We start from the raw sequence: 20,324 nt of genomic DNA, 5'->3' as shown, positions 1-20,324 counted from the left end.
ATAGCGAGAGTGTATGTTGTTTCGGATTAAACTCAAGTCGGGGGAATATTGAAATTCGCGTTTGATTTATTCATTTTGTGTTTCATTCTCTTCGCTATCCTCCGACTCGGGAACGTACACATATATACTTCGTTGATTTTCTTCGAGATTACGGTCAATCCATTTGCGGAAAACACTGACCTTAGTGAACACATTTGGGCCGATCCCTAAGTTGCACGTACCTGGAATATAGGAAAATACTCCCACCTGATAGAACTGATTTTCTCGACCGGGAACCGTGCACATTAGGGGTGACCCTACATCAAATTCGCAAAGTGCAACGCCTGTGGCACATTGAAACACGTTGCTCAGTTGAAATGTAAGAACTGATCTTTTGATTTGCTTTTCACACTGTTCATGCGCCACCAGATATTGTCGCACTAGCTTCATTTTAGGTCGAATATGTTCTGTAGAATTTTCTGCCGGAATGGCACCCCATCCTGTCACAAAACAGTTACTCTCTCTAAAATCAACAGTGTGATCCGGTAGGCATACCCGATTAACCCTTGGCGCGAAATCTAGTTTATCATCCAAAAGCAGGAGTGCTATATCGTTTATTTTCGACGTTGGAACAAATTTCGGATGAATAATGAGTTTCTTCACTGCTCGAATCTGGAAAATATAGAACAGTTTGTAACCATCAGTATGTAAATAATAACTGACTGTTTTCATTGAAGGGATCTCAACCTAATAAGCCACCATTTGCTACCAATTATTCTTTTTCAACAGAATACGCTGTTCGAATTACCACTAGTATTATTATCTAAATATTTTGAGGCATTAGTCTTAAACTATAACAATAAAAATCTACGCTTTAACAGCTTACCAGAACTATGTCGATATTTTAATATCTGGCTTGACATGTACTGTATGATTAACTTTGGACTAATGAACAACCACAACGATTCAGCAATACAGGCAAATGAACAGAATTGTCGTTGGCCACTGCTTTCAAAAGCAAGCCGGCGCTTGCTTCTGGCAGTGAACGCCTGAGTGATTCTGAGCCACTTCAATGCAACACCGTGTGAATAGCATGAAACCTTCGATCCACAGATGTCTGAGTTTAATTTGGTTCAAGACACAGATCAAGATCATTCATTGTTTTGCGATTTCTGTACTACTGAAAAAATTAATCATGATACATATAATAACATTTTAGACAAAAGTTTTGTCATTCTGTATAGGTAAGTTCTGTTTGCAGTAGCTTCCATTAAAATTTTTGCAGATATAGCTCGAAATTTCCACTTTTTTAAAAACTTTCTTACCCTTTAGTGACGGAGGGGTTCACAAATGTAAACAAACAAAAATTACATCATCGTTTCTGAACTATTTCTGAACACCCGTGCGCATTTATATCAAATTTGAAGGAATTAGTGCACGTAGAGATTTCAGTGAGAGTTTCTGTGCTATAACGATATATCTTATAGCTACGCAAGTTATAGTTTAGCAGTTTTGACACATAACAAAAATCATTGTCGTGTATACACTCTAGCATTAGTTTCTATGTCATAGGTGATTGCTAGGAACTATTCCGGCATAACGTAACTCATTTAAGGTGAAACCTCATTGAATCCAAAAATGGCCGACTTCGAGTCACCACTTCGAATTTTCAAAGCACAAGACTCGGAAATACTCATTGCGTTCCCTATGAGAATTCTATTTTATGTTTGCTTCACCACAGCAAACATAAAATAACATTTTCACAGAGAACGCATTAACTATTTCCGAGTCTTGTGCTCTCGAAAATTCGAAGTGGTGACTCGAAGTCGGCCATTTTTGGATTCAATGAGGTTTCACCTTTAGTGTTCATCAATGTTCGAGAAATGCTTAAATCTAGAATCAAAATACATCACCAGTATAATTTATTTTTGAAATACGAGAATTTTTTGGATGACGGAACATACACCTATTAAGCTCACCTGGCGCTTTTCCTGTTCATCAGCCAGATTCCAAAATCCCGCCATAATTGTTAATTTTTCGTTTATCCCCCGAACACAGGAAGCTGCAGTCAGGATGACGAATTCATCAATTACTGTACCTCCACAATGAAAAATGTGCTGATCGTCCCCGAGAAACCCTTTGGAGATCGTGAAAACCCCTACATTCCAAGGAAATTCTCCTCGATCTGCGTTATTTGTATCATCGGCGTAAATATCTCTCTGTGCCTGTTTAACACCGCAACTTGGAGGCGAGTAATCATCATCCAGCGGTTCTTCCGTAGTAGTTGTGACGACAGGAGCGCTAGTGGTGGTCGTAGTCGTTTCTCGAAAAAACATAAGAACCGGATCTTCAGTGGTTGTCCTTCGTCTGGATATAGACCCATCATTGTTCTGTGAATTTACTAGTTCAACACTACAGATGAAAATAACTAAAACTTCCCAGCGCATCGCGAGACGAAACTGACGCACAATAAAGAACTCGAGATTCAAAACAGGCGGCTGATAGCTCCTTCAGAATAGGTCGAGGCACGTTATGCGAGTTAATCGTGTTGGGGTTCCCGAACACGAAAACGGTATTGTAAACACAAACAGAAATCAGTATGATTTATTCCTCTAACAGGTTTTATTGAAAAGATCGGTAAATTTATTTATTTATTTGTTTTTTCACTTATTGGTTTATTTATTTATTTATTTATTTATTTATTAATTTATTGATTTATTTAATCATTTATTCAATTAATTAATTAATTATTTATTTATTTATTTATTTATTTTTTTATTTATTTATTCATTTATTTATTTATTTATTTATTTATTTATTTATTATTTATTTATTTATTATTTATTTATTTATTTATTTATTTATTTATTTATTTGTTTATTTATTTGTTTATTTATTTATTGATTTATTTATTTATTTATTGTTTTATTTATTTATTTATTTATTAAATTATTTATTCATTTTTTCTTTTATTTCTTTATTTATTTTCTAAAATTTATCCGACACAGCGTCCTAATGAATTGGCAGCTGAGAAAAGCCGCCTTGACAAAGCAGTAGCGGTTTTCAAAGCGGCATACAAACCCAGCAATATAATCAAAAAAAACTTTGTCAATATTATGAACAAACAATGTTAAATATGATGACACCCCAACAGCAATAAGTACGTTAGCCACATGTACGGTTGCCATACGTACGATGGCCATAAGCGACGTTAGCCATAATATTATTTTCGTATATTGATGTTACCCATAATATACGATAGCCATAATATACAATAGCCATAAAGTATGTATGCCATAATTATTTTATTGTATGTAATTTTTTTTTTCTTTTGCTGCTCAAAATACGCTTGCCTTAAAGTATTAATGGTTAATAAAACATGACTGGGTGATTGCTATTCTGCAAAATACGGATTAAAGTTATTTGTATATTCCAAGCACATTGTGATATTTCACCAATATGTCTAACGTAGTATTCAATGACAATTACAAAATCCTTCTTTTTTTTAGGAAAGCAAATGCATTTTTAACAATTAAAATGAATAACAGGATGTTGACCAGAGCAAAGTATTTCTTTATATTGAAAACTTCATCTGGCAATATAAGAATTATTTTTTGTCGTGCGTTAATAAATTATTACTTTATTTAAGCATATATTTTCAAAATATTCTAACCTCATATTTTTTTTTAGTTCAAAATTAGTTTATTTAACACGGCACGATACATTTTCTGTTTTACTAAGCCAAGTACAATTTGTATTAATTTTACGTTAGCAGGGAAAAGAGGGAGGCCTTTTTTTTATTCTCGTGGCCGACTACGAGCTAGTGGGGATTTAAGGTGAGAGGAGGGGAGATACAATTTTGACCTAAAACTATTTTGGAACTTTATTTTTCAACTGGTAGAGCAATTGTATTTTTGTTTGTTGTGGGTTCAAAATATTTGTGTAAGCATAGATGCAGGCTCTTCGTTTCCATGTCTTCAGCATAGTATATTTGTATCCTTAATCTGACAAATAGACAAAGAAAATTTCAAATTTTAATGTCAGCGTTTTTCAGAGAGCAGCATAGCTGTGTCATGTACTGGAGATCACCGCTTCCCAGAATGTCTCTAACGGGTACGTTCGGTTGATTTCCTCGGGCCCGAAGGGAATCTATAAGCTCGGACCTAACACCACAGTATTCGCTACACGACCAAACAACATGCTCGATGTCATGGCAGCCATCGCCACAATTGCAGTGATTACTGTCTACAAGCCCTATACGTAAGAGTTGCGTGTTTGACGTGTAGTGATTGGACATAAGTCTGGACATCACGCGAATGAAGTCCCGACCTACATCCAACCCTTGAACCATGCTTTCGTCGATACCTTAGGAAAAAATGAAATGTAGCCACCGTCCCAGTTCATCTGAGTTCCATGATAATTGCCAACTGTTGAGTGTTCTCTGACGCAAAATGCTATAAAATTCATCATAAGCAATTGGTCTTACATAAATATCGACATCAATAGCACCCACCTTAGCTAAAGCGTCAGCCTTTTCATTGCCCGGAATGGAACAATGAGAAGGGACCCACGCTAAGGTGACCCGGTAATTTTTATTTGTTAAAGCGCTTAAAAACCATCGTATTTTCCCAGGAAGTACGGGGTGTGCTTCACAGTCTTCATCGATCGCAGAGCCTCAATGGCACTGAGACTGTCTGTGAAGATGAAGTAGTGGTCTGTGGGTTGGGTTTCGATGATCCCAAGGGAGTACTGAATAGCAGCTAGTTCTGCGACGTACACGGAAGCAGGAGCATCGAGTTTGTAGGAGGCGGTAAAGTTTTCGTGAAAAATACCAAAGCCAGTGGACTCATCTAGATTATATCCGTCAGTGTAAAACATTTTATCACAACTAACATGTTTAAACTTATTGGAAAAAATCTTAGGGATCTCTTGCGGTCGCAATTGATCCGGGATACCAGTAATGTCTCGTTTCATGGTGGTGTCGAAGAATAAAGCATTATCAGAAGTATATAAAAGTGCAACATTGAAGGAACGTATGAAGAAGGGTTAATATCTTGAGCCATATAGTCAAAATATAAAGTCATAAATCTGGACTGAGATTGAAGGTCGACCAACTTCTCGAAATTTTCAATTACTAATGGGTTCAAAACTGTGCATCGAATTAGCAACCGGTAAGAGAGATTCCAAAAACGATGTTTCAACGGAAGAATACCCGCTAGCACTTCAAGACTCATCTTATGGGTCGACTGCATGCAACCCAAGGCAATACGCAAACAACGATATTGTATTCTCTCTAATTTTATAATGTGCGTGTTCGCGGCGGAGCGAAAGCAGAAACAGCCGTACTCAAGAACTGACAATATCGTTGTTTGGTATAACCTTAGAAGGTCTCCTGGGTGAGCACCCCACCAAGCTCCGGTAATCGTACGAAGAAAATTAATCCTCTGTTGGCATTTTTGTGTCAGATACTCGATATGACAAGCCCAGGTGCATTTAGTGTCGAACCAGACCCCGAGATATTTAGCGACTAAAACCTGAGTGATCGTTTTACCTATTAGTAGGAGCTGCAGCTGAGTTGGGTTATGCTTCCTTGAAAAAACGACCAGCTCAGTTTTCTCCGAAGAGAATTCGATACCCAGCTTAAGAGCCCATTCAGATAAATTGTCTAAAGTATCTTGCAATGGTCCTTGCAGATCGCTAGCATCGCTACCAGTAATGGATACAATACTATCGTCTGCAAGTCAATGCCTTAGCGTGCATGAATTTGCAAGATATTCATCGATGTCATTGACGTAAAAATTATATAAGAGAGGGCTTAAACATGAGCCCTGGGGAAGACCCATGTAACTAATTCGGGAAGTTGTCGAATCACCATGTGAGAAATACATATGCTTTTCTGACAACAAATTGAGCAAAAAATTATTCAAATTTGGTGAAAGTCCCTGCGAATGAAGTTTTTCGGGTAAAATTTCTACAGAGACACAGTCAAAAGCCCCCTTAATGTCCAAGAACGCAGAAGCCATTTGCTCTTTTCGAGCAAAGGCGAGTTGAATTTCAGTAGAAAGCAACGCTAGGCAATCGTTCGTTCCTTTGCCCCGGCGGAAGCCAAATTGAGTATCTGAAAGTAAACCATTTGTTTCGACCCATTTGTCTAACCGTAAGAGGATCGTTTTCTCCATTCATTTCCGGAGGCAGGCGAGCATAGCAATCGGTCTATAAGAATTGTGATAAGAGGCAGGTTTTCCGGGTTTTCGAATAGCAATGACTTTTACCTTCCTCCAGTTTTGCGGAACAATATTTAACTCAAGAAACTTGTTGAACAAGTCCAACAAGCGTCTTTTTGCAGAGTCGGGTAGATTCTTCAACAGGTTGAATTTGATTCTATCCAACCCTGAAGCTTTATTGTTGCACGAAAGGAGGGCCATTGAAAATTCCAACATCGAGAATGGAGGCTCTCCCGTGGGTAGTAAAAACGCGTCGCGAAAGGTTTTCTGTTCCGGTACAGAGTCCGGACAGACCTTTTTGGCAAAGTCGAATATCCAGCGGCCTGAATACTCCTCGCTTTCATTAGAAACGTTACGATTCCGCATGCGTCTGGCCGTATCCCAAAGAGTGCTCATCGCTGTTTCCCTCGACAACGCGTTTACAAACCGACGCCAGTATCCGCGTTTTTTTTTTGTTTTAATTAAACTCGTCATCTGCCTATCCAGTACATCGTTCTTTCGGAGCAGATCAAGAGTACCGTGCTTTCGAAAGGCCAAATACACCGAGGACCTTTGCGCGTACAGGTCAGAGCACTCTTTGTTCCACCACTTGTTGGGAGAACGCTGTCTAATCGTTACCCCGGGTATCGGTTTCGTCTGAGCTTGAGTCGCGGCGTCGATTATCAAGCCAGAAAGAAACGCGTATTCTTCCTCCTGAGGAAGTTTCTCATGAGACTCGATGGTATCCACTATTATGATCTCATAACGCTTCCAATCAATATTGCTTGTGAGGTCGTATGAAATATTTATTGGTTCCGGCGGAGTTTAACCATTAGCAGTTGGGATAACGAGTGGTAGATGATCACTACCGTGGGGATCATTGATTACTTGCCACTTGCAATCTAACGCTAGTGATGTCGAGCAAAAGGAAAGGTCAAGCACGCTTTCACGTGCTGGAGGATTAGGTACACGTGTCGCTTCCCTAGTATTCAAAAGTGTCATATTGAAGTCGTCGATCAAGTTACAGATTAAAGAAGATCGGTTGTCGTCGTACAGCGACCCCCACAGCGAACAGTGAGATTTGAAATCTCCCAAAATCAAAAAAGGTACGGAAAGCAATTCTTATATGACAGAAAGTTGCCTCTGTTCAATCCACACAGATGGAGGAATATATATCGAAGCAAGGCAAATGTCTTTTCCATTCATATTCGTTTGAATGGCAACGACTTCAATATTTGAGAGCGAGGGAAGGTCGATTTTGAAAAAGGAATAGCACTATTTGATCCCTAAAAGTACCCCTCCACCGTGTGCGTTTCGGTCTCGACGAATTATGTTAAAATCGTGGAAATTGGGTTGGTCATTTGAATTGAGAAAAGTCTCACAGAGCGCAAACGCATCACAATTGCATGTGCTTATCAAATGTGAAAATAGATCGAATTTGGGGATGATACTTCTGCAATTCCACTGTAATAAAGTGATAAAATTCCTAACCTCTTTCGATGTATTAGTCATCGAAAGATATGATAGCTGAAATGAGGGGCCAAGTTGCTGCTAGTTGCTTCATGAAGGTTTTAACTGTAGGAAGAAGGGCAAGAAGAATATTTTGTAGGGGATCTGGTATGTTGAATGTTTTAAATATCCAGTCCACAATTTCAGAAAATTTTATGAACCCTGTTTCTTTTTTATCTTCTGATCGAGAAATGGGTGCACGAGGGGTTTTTGGTGCCCCAGAAAGCGGTGGGTACTCCTGGTTTGATTTAAAATTAATACGGGGTTGTCATCATGAACGAAAAAGTGCCGCAACACGGGCCAGGTCGGGTATCAGCTAGTAATAAATAAAATTACTACCTCGTCAGAAAGCGTTAGAATGTGCCTTAATTTAAAAAATATCATTTTTATGTTAAATAAGCAATTGATGGGCGATCATATCCAAATACATCATAAATGGCAGCTTTTATTTTTTCTTCTCTGTAATGCGTTGACAATGACAAGTTATTAGGTTCACCAGACTTCACTTTTCCAGTTCATTAGTCATATTCCAAAATCCCGTGACAATTTTTAAATTCCCGGATATCTTCCAGACACAAGAGGTTGATGTCACCGTGAAATCCTCTTTGTCACGGTTTAACGCTCAAACTTGGAGGCGGGTAATCATCATGCAGCGATTCTTTCGTAGTAGTTGGGATGACAGGGAAGCTAGTAGTGGTCGTAGTCGTTGGAATAGACATCGTTGTCAATTCAACACTGCAGATGATAATAATTAAAACCTTCCAGTTCATCGCAAAACAAAAAAAAAGAAAAGTAGAAATTGTATGTTAACGTCTCAGATCTCTTTTAAAAGAGTTCACAGGTCAGGGCACGTTATGCGAGTTAATCGTGTTGGGGATTTCCGAGCACAAAAACGGTATTGTAAACGGAAATGGAAATCAGCATGATTCATTCTTTTAAGAGGGTTTTGTTCAAAGATCGGTTAATGGTTTGAATATTCGAAAGCATGTTTTATAATTAGAAACATAGGATGTTATATATTGTCATTATTATCAACGTTGGCAACATCAAATAGACAAATGGATAATAAAACCAAATTTGACATTGTACAGAATTTTATTCCGAAAATTTGAAAAGCCAAGAGGATAGGTTTGAAAATATTGAACATTTACAACTTTTAACATAGTTTTCAACTACCCGATTTAATATTGATTATTGAGAACGGATGCACCAAGCAGAATACTTTGGAAATCGATATTAAATGCAAATAGTTAGATAGCTCAACCACCCAGGTTTGATGGAATTATTTTCAATAACAAAATGTGCATAAAGTGCTTCTCTCAGCTGATCCGAAGCACGATGCTGGCCTAACAAGCCAGTCGTCGCAGGTGAGAGTCTCGGGAGAGACTGTTAGTGTCAGTAGAATCGTAGCGCTAACCCCGCATCCTGTACACTTAATAGCTGCGAAGTCTATGTATAGTAAACAGAAGGTCTAGCTCCGAATCGGAATGATTAATCTTCCTTACCCTAAGATACACACACTACAAAAGAAAACTGGAAACTGGGAAAGAAAACTGTATACAGTAGCACCAAGGCTTCGCTTTGCATAAAACAATTCATTAAACTAAATTGCATTCAAAAATAATAAGGTTTTCAAACGACTTCAGACAATTAAAGCAATAAACGCAAACGCGAACTGCCTTAAATCAACTTTTATGTGAGACTATGATCATGTAAATGAGCAAGTTAAATACATATTAATATAGAAACAAACATTCATGTCACTGGCAGACACACACATGATCCCACATAAGATCTAAAGTATCTAATACTTTTGTTGGTAACAATTCAAGTTCATTATCGATTCGGTGAAGAGTTGCAATTACATGCAGTAATTCCAACTCTTCACTGAATCTCGAGTTGAGATTCTGATTTAATAAAATCGACTATTTTATGTATTCGAATTTCGGTTCAAGAACTTTAAAAGACTTTTAAAGACTTTTTTCAGCCACTAGAGTGAAAAAAGGCTTCATTGAATGAACAAAAGATGTTTCAAACCCAGAATGAAGCTTCGAGGCATTCTTATTTCAGTTTTATAAAAATACTAATACACGTTACATAGGACACCAGTCATCATATTCATGAAGACTCAACTATGTTTCAATAGTTTTTACTATTAGTTCATCATCATTTTGCTTCTTCTTTTTGATAAAAATAATAGGAATCGCGAAGCTGTTGTTCCTCCATCTGTGCATCAATCCAGTTTCTAAATTTTGCAACCGCGGTATAGGCCGCTGGCACTCCTTGACGTCCGCAACCAATACCCCAAGAGACCATCCCGACGAGATAGTATCTGTCATTGAAATCATCTGGAACGGGAAATATAACTGGCGAACCTGCGTCTCCTCGACAGGTATCAACCATGGGTTCTCCACCGGCGCACAGGAAACTATCATGAAGTCTAAACTGGGAGTTTCTTAAGACACTACGCAAAATGCGTTCACACTCCAAATGTTCTTTATACGATAACTCAAGCTTTTTTAGGATTTTTTGCGAGTCATTTCGATTAGTAGGCGTTACTCCCCATCCTGTAGCTGTAACATATCCGTTATCAATTTCCAAGTCTTCCGGCGGCAAACAAATAGATTCTATCGTGTTTTTGAAATCGAACCCATCTGTCAAAAACATAAGACCAATGTTGTTCACCAACGAGGTTGGTTTGAAGTCAGGATGTATTTTTAATAGTTGAACCGTACGTTCCTCATAAGGTTCAGGCTCACTTAATGACCGCATGTCCCATTCGCCAGCTCGAACAATCAGCTTCTCAGGTTTGTTTCTGTAAGATTTCAAACAATCAGCCGTCGTTAGAACTACGCCGGGGTCAATGAGAGCTCCACCACATATGAATTTTTTCTCAAATTTCATGTCGTCAAAAATTGCCACAGTCCATGGAAATTCGCCATATTGAGATTCGCCATCCTCATCGCCAGTAATGCTAAAGTGAATACCACCCATATTGCGGTAACCACAAGCTCTTGCTTCGTAGTCCGGAGTTGGTTTTTTCTCTAGACAGCAAACTTGCGTTTCTTCACAATCTTCGAATGGTTCATCTGTTTTTCTAACGCAATTTTCCTCTGAACGACATATTCCTCCGTTGTCGGGACATGTCGATGAAGATGCGGGCATCTCAGTTGGCGGAATCTCAGTTGGCGGAGTTTTAGTTATCTCAGATTCAGCCGAATAAGGTTCAATACTTTGGCAACAGACTAAACCTTCACATTCATTTTTCGAGTCTTTTATCTGTGTGCCGTTACAGTTAGATGTGAGTGTACATTTACCCAAACCATTGACGCATACCTTTGAATGAGTAATGTTAACGTTAGAATTCAAATTATCTTTCTTATTGGTAATACTGCACCTTCCCACTGGTTGATATATCGTTTGTATTAGAATCTTCAACGGTACAACATACATAACCATCAGATTCGCAAGGTGATATTCGAATATTGATTGACATCTTTGACGAACATTGATTCTGCGGAACACAACGACCACCGACTGTATTACATCCATCTTCCGCTTTAGTTGGCAGCACAGCTGCAGGTGGTTTTTTCTAAAATATTTTTTTTATTTATTGTTTACGATACTCTAGACAGTGGTGTAAATAAGTATGAACTTGTAATATTTTGACAGTCCTCCAAGATCCACCTTTTTCACACCACTGTTTCTAAACATTTTAAAGTACCTTATCAACATACTTATGCGGGCAACATTTGTAATCACTCGAAATGCAGTCATTGGAGTATTGTTTAAACTGTGTATAATTAGCATCATTCAAATTCACTCCACAGTTGGCTTCAGGAATGCACAGTCCGTTGTCATCTGCGCAACGCTAGATTATGAATTACAAATAAAACCACTATTGGTAACAAACAAATGACTATCTTACCGTTCTTTTTGTACAACACTTTTTCAAATAATCCTCACAAATATCGCCGAACCGCAAATCCACTAACCCCTTACCATCCGTATTAAGAGAGCCATCGTTACAGAGATGCGGAGAAACACAAACGCCATCCTCGATTTCGCTCGTGGAGCATGACTGAAATATAAATAATTTTATGAGAAGAGTTTTCTATAACAATATACAATTATAATACTGTACAACAACTTCATCATTATCATTTGAGCGAATTTCGTGAAGTAGACAACACAACATTATCAAAATACATTTGTACAGGCGTTGCATTTTGACCCTCTTCTTTCAAAAGTTACTGAGCTACTAACAAACTGTGGGTTATTTCATTCACTTTTTGAACTTCAGCATGCATCTATCAGTGAAATTATTATGGGTTTTCCCCTGTTGGTGATAGCAGTGAGATCAGTTGTTTTGATTCACTGTTATGAGCAGTGTACAGAAATGGTACTGAATTCCCTAGAAAATCATTCCACATTTCGCATGTGACTATTAAAATTATTCTAAAATTTTGAATATTCAGAACCTTCGAGTATCAGATTCAGCATAGGCATTGATGATCACACATATCGTCATTCCGTGATTTATCTGAGTTAGTGCAGTTGAACAACCATATAAATAGCTTCTTGAAATACTATATCACTTGTGCGGTTCCACAAAAAAAACAACCACTTTAATCGACCTTTTTTGATTAGGATTAAACTTTGCGTAGATGTTTCTATGGGCAGAAGATGTCATTTTATGCTATTGGTTTTATTTTTTAAAGCGCGATTCACTGTTGAAAAGATATTTGAAAATGCTTTGTTAGGGAGGAGTTGATGATAACAAACATTTTTTAGAGCCAAAACGGTTTGTTTGATTGGTGTGACGTATTCGGCAAAGTTGTAGATAACAATTTTGATTAACAGATTGAGCATAGACATTGATCACCACCAAACCCGTTATTCCATGATTCATTTGAGTTAGTGAAGTTGCACCTGGAACCACATAGGTAGCTTCTTCAGACTATGCCGCCTTTGATGTACTATAATTCTTTATCTCTTTCATTATATGGATAAAAATTGCCCCACCCGGACGAACACATACGATTCGCATAGATTCTTTAGGATTCTTCACATTGGATTCGTGAGCGTCCTTGAAAAGGATTCCTGAAAAAAGAATCCTCAAGAATGCCCTGTATATGGCTCTAGGATTCTTGAATGAAAATTGTGAGTGGGAATCCTCCGGGTCGTGTTTGCGATTCCTTTCATGATTCCGTCACCGAGTTGAAGAGATCCTGGGGATTCTTACTCAAGATTTTCTGCGTGTTAGTGAGGGCAGTCCCGTTCTTACCTTACCTTACCTAGCAGGCTAGAGCCGGGGTGGCTCGTGTTGTATCAAGAAGTCGTCTCCATTCAACTAGGTTCTGGGCTGTATGGCGCCATGCTCCCAGGCGTCTTATCACTCGTAGGTCACTTTCAATCTGATCAAGCCATCGTGTACGCTGTGCTCCTCTGTTTCTGGTGCCGGAGGGGTTACTGAAAAGCGTCGTTTTAACCGGGTTGTCGTACGGCATCCTTGCGACGTGTCCGGCCCATCGCAATCTGTTAACTTTGATCAGATGTGCAATGGGGGTCTCTCCTAGCAGCGCGTGCAGCGCATGGTCCATGCGTCTACGCCATTCTCCGTCTTCAGTCTGTACTCCACCGTAGATGGTTCGCAGCACCTTCCGTTCGAAAACTCCAAGGGCGTTGAGGTCCTCTGAGAGCAGTGTTGTCGTCTCTAGCCCATAGAGGACTACCGGTCTAACTTGTGTTTTGTACAGCTTCAACTTTGTACGGCGGCGCACTCGATTGGATCTCATTGTCTTACGAAGTGCAAAGTAGGCACGATTTCCCGCTTGAATGCGTCTCCGGATCTCCTTGCTGGTGTTGTTGTCAGCGGTCACCAGCGATCCTAAGTACACGAACTCGTCTACCACCTCAAGCTCATCGCCGTCTACGATGATACGGGGTGGGAGGCTGACATTGTTCTCCTTGGAGCCTCTTTTCTTCATACTCTTAGTTTTCGACGCATTGATCAGTAGTCCAATGCGCTTAGCTTCCGATTTCAGTCTGGTGTAGGTTTCCTCCACCGTCGCAAAGTTTCTTGCTATTATGTCGAAGTCATCAGCGAAGCCGTTAAGCTGAACCCGTTTCGTAAAAATCGTACCACTCCACAGTGTTTTATTTTGCTAATTTCGTGCGCAAAATCAATAGCGTCTTCAAATTTGATTTTAGTGATATACTTTATTCGTAAAAGTTTCTATGTATTTTATTGTGCTTCTTTTAGAATGTACAATTTAGTGATTAATTCACCTATAAGTGATATGGAAAATTTATTTTCTCAGGACAGTGAGATAGACAGCTAGTGTCTTCAAAAAAGTTGTAGCAAATGCTTTTACTAGCAACTTTGTTGAAGGTATCGGATTTCTATCTCTTATGTTAACAAAGATATAAAAAGTTTTATATGCAAAGTTCACTCAAAACATAATTTTAAATATAACTTTTTTCCTGGATTTTTTACATATTTTATACCTTCTAGAAAATTATTACCCAAACAGAAATACACATTTTTGCTGAACATTCGATCTAGCTATGGTTCAAATAAAAAAGTTATTCAACCATTAACGGTTTTTCAAGGGTTATTTCAACTTCAAATTACTCAGCCGTACGCAAAAATACGCAGATAACTTCTTGATGTTCTGAAAGCACGTCTATACTACTTCCAAAAGAATAGAAAATCATTTGTCTAAAAGAGTCTTTTCGATTGTTTCAATGAAAAACCTCTTTGCGTGAAAATTCTAACTTTTTCAAAAAACTTTGTTATTTTTAAATATATCGTTTTACAATGTTCAGCAAAAGTATAAATCCAATAAAGTCGCGTAATTTTTTAGAAGGTCATAAAAATATAGAAAATCATGGTAAAGAGTTATAATGAAAAATATGAATTTTTAGTCACAGTTAATTGTCATCTTTGTTGTCTTTTTCATCGGTTGTTTCAAATTTCCTTGTAGAGTTTATGAAGCTTCTGGAATTTTTATGGGCGGCTGTTGTAATTAAGGTATAAATAAACTGTTGATAAATTTTTAAAAATTCTCGGTTGAGTCGTGGGAGAAAAAAGACAAAAAAAGTTTAAATAACTCGGAAAAATTGGAAAAAAAATTTCAAACGTCTTAGCAGAATCGCTTCACATCATTAAGAAGAGAAAAATTCAGTAAGTTTCTATTTCTACTCTTATATTTCGTATATATTTTTAATACGATCTTGATTGACTTTAGATGACGTAATGTGTTGAACTTTGACCAAAAATTCATATTTTTCATTCTTACTCCTTCCCATGATTTTCATATTTTTATGACCTTGCAAGAATTACGCGTTTTTATTGGATTTATATTTTTGCTGAACATTGTAAAACGCTATACAAAGTTTTTTGAAAAAGTTAGAATTTTCATGCAAAAGATTTTTTTCATTGAAACAATCGAAAAGACTCTATTAGACAAATGATTTTCTATTCTTTTGGAAGTAGTATAGACGTGCTTTCAGAACATCAAAAAGTTTTCTGCGTATTTTTGCGTACGGCTGAGTAATTTGAAATTAAACTAACCCTTGAGAAACCGTTAATGGTTGAATAACTTTTTTATTTTGAATCATAGCTAGACCAAATGTTCAGCCAAAATATGTATTTCTGTTTGGCTAATAATTTTCTAGAAGGTATAAAATATGTAGAAAATCCAGGAAAAAAGTTATATTTAAAATTATCATTTGAGTGAACTTTGCATATAAAACTTTTTATATCTTTTAAAACATAAGAGAGAAAAATCCGACACCTTCAACAAAGTTGTTAGTAAAACCATTTGCCACAACTTTTTCGAAGATACTAGCTGTCTATCTCACTGTCCTGAAAGAATAAATTTTCCATATCACTTCTAGGTGAATTATTCACTAAATCGTACATTCTAAAAGAAGCACAAGAATCTTTTCGGGGTAAAGTGTATTACTAAAATCTAATTTGAAGAAGCTATTAATTTTGCACACGAAATCAGCAAAATGAAACACTGTGCACTCGTGTCGATGCCTTCTTCGTATAACACCTTCGAGGGCGATGTTAAAAAGCAAACAAGAGAGTCCATCACCTTGTCTCAATCCTCGGCATGACTCGAAGGGACTCGAGAACATCCCCGAGACACGCACGTAACACATCACACGGTTCATGGTAGCCTTGATCAGCCGCGTCAGTTTATCCAGGAAGATATCCTCGTTCTCGTGCATGTCACGTTCTTACGATCTTTAAAGAAAGCTAAAACAATGATTCGTAGTTCAACATACGTTTTGACGTGGGACTACGTCTTTGTTTACTATACTGAGATGCATTCTGTGAAACTGGAAATGAAACTGGCAAATGTTGCGTCAGATTTCAAACGTTAATAACAGCGTAACCACATGATGGATAACAATAACCAATATGTTGTTGGATAGATAAAATGTATAACAATTTTGTAATATGCTAGTTATCACTCTAATTTCATTGCAAAGCGGTTTAATTGATAAAAGTTTCAATAACAAATTTACGCGAACAATGAACCAATTACATGCGAGCATTCCTAGCACAGACGACGTGAATGGACACCAACCGTTCTCTGTGATATTCTCTGTATCAATATCGAAAAAAATTGACAGAGTCTCCTCGTCCCAATAGGTTAATATATTTATGCTTCCATGAGCTTAGACTAATATTATGTCTCGAAGGTCAAAGTTTTCCGAAAAGTTTGAAACAATCCCCATTCTTGAACAATTCCTGAACCGGCTGTCAGAACGTAATAAAAACTGATGTCTTGAAAGAAAACATGCTGGTATAAGCAACAGTACCAGTGGAGCAGAAAGCTGCAGGTCTCACGTCGTCTATGATTGCAGCGGTACTCTTTTATTCGTACATTTCAGCGGTACACTTTCATTCGTACTGCAGCGCGCGGTACTATTCGTATTGCAGTGGTACACTTCTGTTCGTACATTTTTATTCGTGTGCAGTCGAAGAAAAACTTCAACGCTGCTGCTGATGGTGATTGAAAGTTTATCTCATAAATATGATTACCATAAATTACTCAACAAGAATTATACATTTTTGCAACGGTTATAAGTTATATTTATTATATTTTATATTCGATATTCACTAAATAATCGTGACCGGATAGTATCGAAAAATTGAATTCCCAAATATACAAATTTATAGAAGAGTAAAGCCGGCGAATTCTGATGAATTTTGGTCCATTTACTAAGATTCATTCCGAATTTTTTCTTACATATCAAAATTGTTAGATGATATTTTATTATTTTAAAGTTTTCCATAATAAACGTTCATTAGCTGTCTTCGTAATACAGCGAATGTAATTGAAGGCAAATAAAAAAAAATGTCAAGCAAAAAACAAAAATGGAAAAGTTGATTGCTACGATTTTTTGCTGAAACTTGTTGATAATTTTGTTCAACATTTCTTCTTATGTTTGCCAATTAATGAACTTTCGTAAGGGCTCCCATATTATTTTGAAATTAAGTTACATATTATTAATTTGATTTAATCAGAGTTCAATAAGACAAAACCATTCATTATGATAACGTAAGTATAATTGGATTTGGTTTTTGAGGATATAGCGTTAATTCTGACTTTGACGCATTACGATAAATTCTCGGTGCTTCTTCAACAAGAACGATATGCTTGTGCTTCGTCAAATACATGTTGTTTACACAATAAATTCTACAGGGATAATATCGCCAAAGATAAACGATATTTTGTCGAGTGTTGTTGAATATATTTCTAAAAATAGATTTCCATGGAAGATTGAAAATAAAAGTACGTAAGTCACCGAGCAAACATTGCAAGCATTGATTCTGTCTGCGGACTCTGTATATTTTGGAACAAAAAATCCTCTAATTGCAGTGTTTAGTCCTACGTCACCATTTTATACAACCCTAGGGCTGTATACCTTGTAGTATTTTGTTTATGTTTGCTAGTTCGCGTTTCCTCTACAGTAGCACTACGTATGGACCAACTTGCGTGCTGACTTTGTAAATTAACACGCCTTTCTTATCTTTGTGCATATTATTGCTGTATTTTTTTCGTTTAAGCTTCAGCTGCGTGGTAAATGAGTTCTGCATGTTTTTTACATGATTTTCTAAGAATTGTTTTCAACCCTATATATATATGAACTCTCTGTTCTGACTGATAGAATAATCGAACTCGACTTTCTCGATAACTACCGATATCTATAAAGTTTGGCATCGAGGAAAATTCCATGATCCTTGACGTTTTCAGCTCGCCGAATTGAAAACCTATCTAGAATACAAGCGAAGTGAAGTAAGCGGAGTTTCCCAATAAACGTTATCACAGAGCAGTTGTATGGATCGAGTACTATTCAGTAAAGTTGTTGTTGAGTCATTAAAATTAAATGAGATTACCAACTGGTTAAGATGATTGAGCTGGGCAATCCCTGAAGCAGCGACAATTTTTCACACAACTAAATTTATTTGACACGGCACAATACATATCAATGTTTCACGGAGCCAATTATAACTAGTGTCTTACTTAATGAAGTATCTTATAAACTATGAGCTAAATTTTTATTCTTGCTGCCGGCAGCGAGCTAAAATTATATCTAGGGTAAGGAACGGCTTAAGCAGTGGAGGATTTTTAATCAGTCGAAATAAACGGGCCTCGATCTCCTGAATTTTGATCAATATCGACAATTTCAATGATGAGATCGAAAACTTTGATAACTAGCTGTCTTACGAATACATAAAATACCGTTCAATACAGAAAAATCTTTTTAAAAAAGAATAAATGAATAAAATTGCCGCTATTCAGGCGCTTTTTGGGTGCGGAAGAAAATCCCCGTCAAAACAGATGTAAACTGCATTAAAGGTTCGGGGTGATTGGAATAGTGTCCCTCGATAAGAAACTTTAATTGATAATTGTTGAAGTTTGCTAAATCGGTTTTAGAATCTGAAAACAAGTGCTGACAGAGAAATAGCTAGAGAACAATTCGTTATACTTATATTTGTATTTCACCTTACAGATTTCGAGTATTTCGTCTCAATACACAGGCGGCTCCTAAAGCTGCTTAAAATATGTTCACTACCCTAATTTGAAACTAGCATAGTTATCCAGTGATTTGTATGTTCAGCTGAATAAGGATATCTGCATGTTGACTTATCGTGCAATGGTTTTTCTAACATTCGTCAATGTCATTGACAGAAAAGTTGTGGAGAAAGAGGGCGCTTTGTGGAAATCTATGTAACAAAAATTTGCCAAATCGTCATGCGTAAAATGCATGTGCTATTTAAATAACAAATAATACAAAAAAATGTTTGAAATTGGTGAAAATCCTTGTCGGTGAACGATTACCTGAACGAGTTCAATAGAAACGGAACCAAAAACCCCTTTATGTCCAAGAACACAGACACCATTTGTTCTTTGCAAGCATACGCCAGCTGAAAATCTGTTGAAAGCAACGCAAGACAATCACTCGTCCCTTTGGCGCGACGGAAACCAAACTGAGTATTTGATGGAAGACCGTTTGATTCGACTCAATGATCTAAATGACGGAGTATCATTTGTTCCATCAATTTCCGGATGCAGGAGAGCATTGCAATCGGTCTGTAAGAGTTGTGATCAGAAGCTGGTTTTCCCAGTTTTCGGATGGCGATCACCTTCACTTGCCTCAACTCCTGTGATACAATGTTTCGCTCCTGGAACATATAGAACAAGTTCAGCCTATTGGCAACCCAAGCAGCAAAATTTGTTTCGTTAATGAACTTTGTGCATCACAGCAACAAATTCTTATGCGAAATTAAGTTGCAGTTACATCTCAGTTTCATATACAATGACAAAAAAAGCGCAGGAGGTGGAGCCAATTGCAACATTTTCGTTGTTTCAACACAAGTTTCAAGAATGAAACCGCAATGTGTATGAACTTATGCATGGAATTTTATAACAACATGGTATAAATGGTGTATTGCAAGTTCATGGCTCAGTTTTAAATATTGCTTCCCTTATCATGCCAATGCAATCGTCATTACCAGTTTTTAATTTTGCTTCTTCAATTCATCAGTACCTTAGCGTGATAATGAAATTCAAAGCAATTTATCATATCGTTTAGAGACCCACACTTTTTGGACGACTTCTAGTCCAAGCACCAAAGTGTTACAACGCAGTAAATAACCTCATCTCAAAAACAAATATAAGGCGAACGATCGTGCAAAAGTTGCTGTTACGTGGCTTCAGAACATGACAGCAACTTTTAGAAGTATTTTTGTGTGTTTGTTTTTTGTATCTCGCAAGCATCACGTTGGCAACCTATATGCTCCACCCTCTAGATCTATTTAGTGAAGGTTAGGTTTTCAAATGCCGTTTATACGTTTCAACAACAAATCTAACCTCGCGAATTACGTTGTTGGTGTGAAGATTTTTGAAGCAGCGATGCAACTTTAGTTGTTGCTTGTTTCTTTACAATTTCATCGTAGTAACAAAAAATGTTTCTTAAAACCTCGGAATTTCATTAGTGCAACAAATGATCACAATTTATTTTTTCATTATGTTTAAATTGTTGCTTGGGAAAGTCGGGTAGATTCTTCAACAAGTTGAATTTTATTCTATTCAATCCAGGCGC

At 37.3% G+C, this 20,324-nt stretch overlaps 2 protein-coding genes across 2 annotated transcripts; both read right to left on the bottom strand.

The window, feature by feature from the left end:
- Positions 1-48: 48 nt before the first annotated feature.
- Positions 49-2,524, bottom strand: LOC129724255 (inactive CLIP domain-containing serine protease A30-like). Its single transcript, XM_055678981.1, has 2 exons — positions 1,959-2,524; positions 49-651 (listed from the first exon to the last, which is right to left on the bottom strand). The coding sequence occupies exons 1-2, from the start codon at positions 2,424-2,426 to the stop codon at positions 67-69; spliced, it is 1,053 nt and encodes a 350-aa protein (XP_055534956.1). The 5' UTR covers positions 2,427-2,524; the 3' UTR covers positions 49-66.
- Positions 2,525-9,824: 7,300 nt separating this feature from the next.
- On the bottom strand, positions 9,825-11,975 carry LOC129722075 (phenoloxidase-activating factor 2-like). The gene is made up of 5 exons (XM_055675306.1): positions 11,836-11,975; positions 11,620-11,772; positions 11,416-11,562; positions 11,089-11,283; positions 9,825-11,027 (listed from the first exon to the last, which is right to left on the bottom strand). The coding sequence occupies exons 1-5, from the start codon at positions 11,917-11,919 to the stop codon at positions 9,858-9,860; spliced, it is 1,749 nt and encodes a 582-aa protein (XP_055531281.1). The 5' UTR covers positions 11,920-11,975; the 3' UTR covers positions 9,825-9,857.
- Positions 11,976-20,324: the final 8,349 nt, after the last annotated feature.

This window comes from Wyeomyia smithii, chromosome 2 (genome assembly GCF_029784165.1).
Source record: "Wyeomyia smithii strain HCP4-BCI-WySm-NY-G18 chromosome 2, ASM2978416v1, whole genome shotgun sequence".
NCBI lineage: Eukaryota > Metazoa > Arthropoda > Insecta > Diptera > Culicidae > Wyeomyia > Wyeomyia smithii.
Note: the sequence above shows the minus strand (reverse complement) of the source record. Positions and strands in the feature narration are given on the sequence as shown.

Coding starts and splice junctions, on each gene's coding strand:
- LOC129722075 (XM_055675306.1), bottom strand. CDS start 11,919: ATGCAACGCCTGTACAAATGTATTTTGATAATGTTGTGTTGTCTACTT. Junction 11,773..11,835: donor ATGATAATGATGAAGTTGTT/GTACAGTATTAT, acceptor TTTATATTTCAG/TCATGCTCCACGAGCGAAAT. Junction 11,028..11,088: donor ATATATCAACCAGTGGGAAG/GTGCAGTATTAC, acceptor ACTCATTCAAAG/GTATGCGTCAATGGTTTGGG.
- LOC129724255 (XM_055678981.1), bottom strand. CDS start 2,426: ATGCGCTGGGAAGTTTTAGTTATTTTCATCTGTAGTGTTGAACTAGTA. Junction 652..1,958: donor ATGAACAGGAAAAGCGCCAG/GTGAGCTTAATA, acceptor TATATTTTCCAG/ATTCGAGCAGTGAAGAAACT.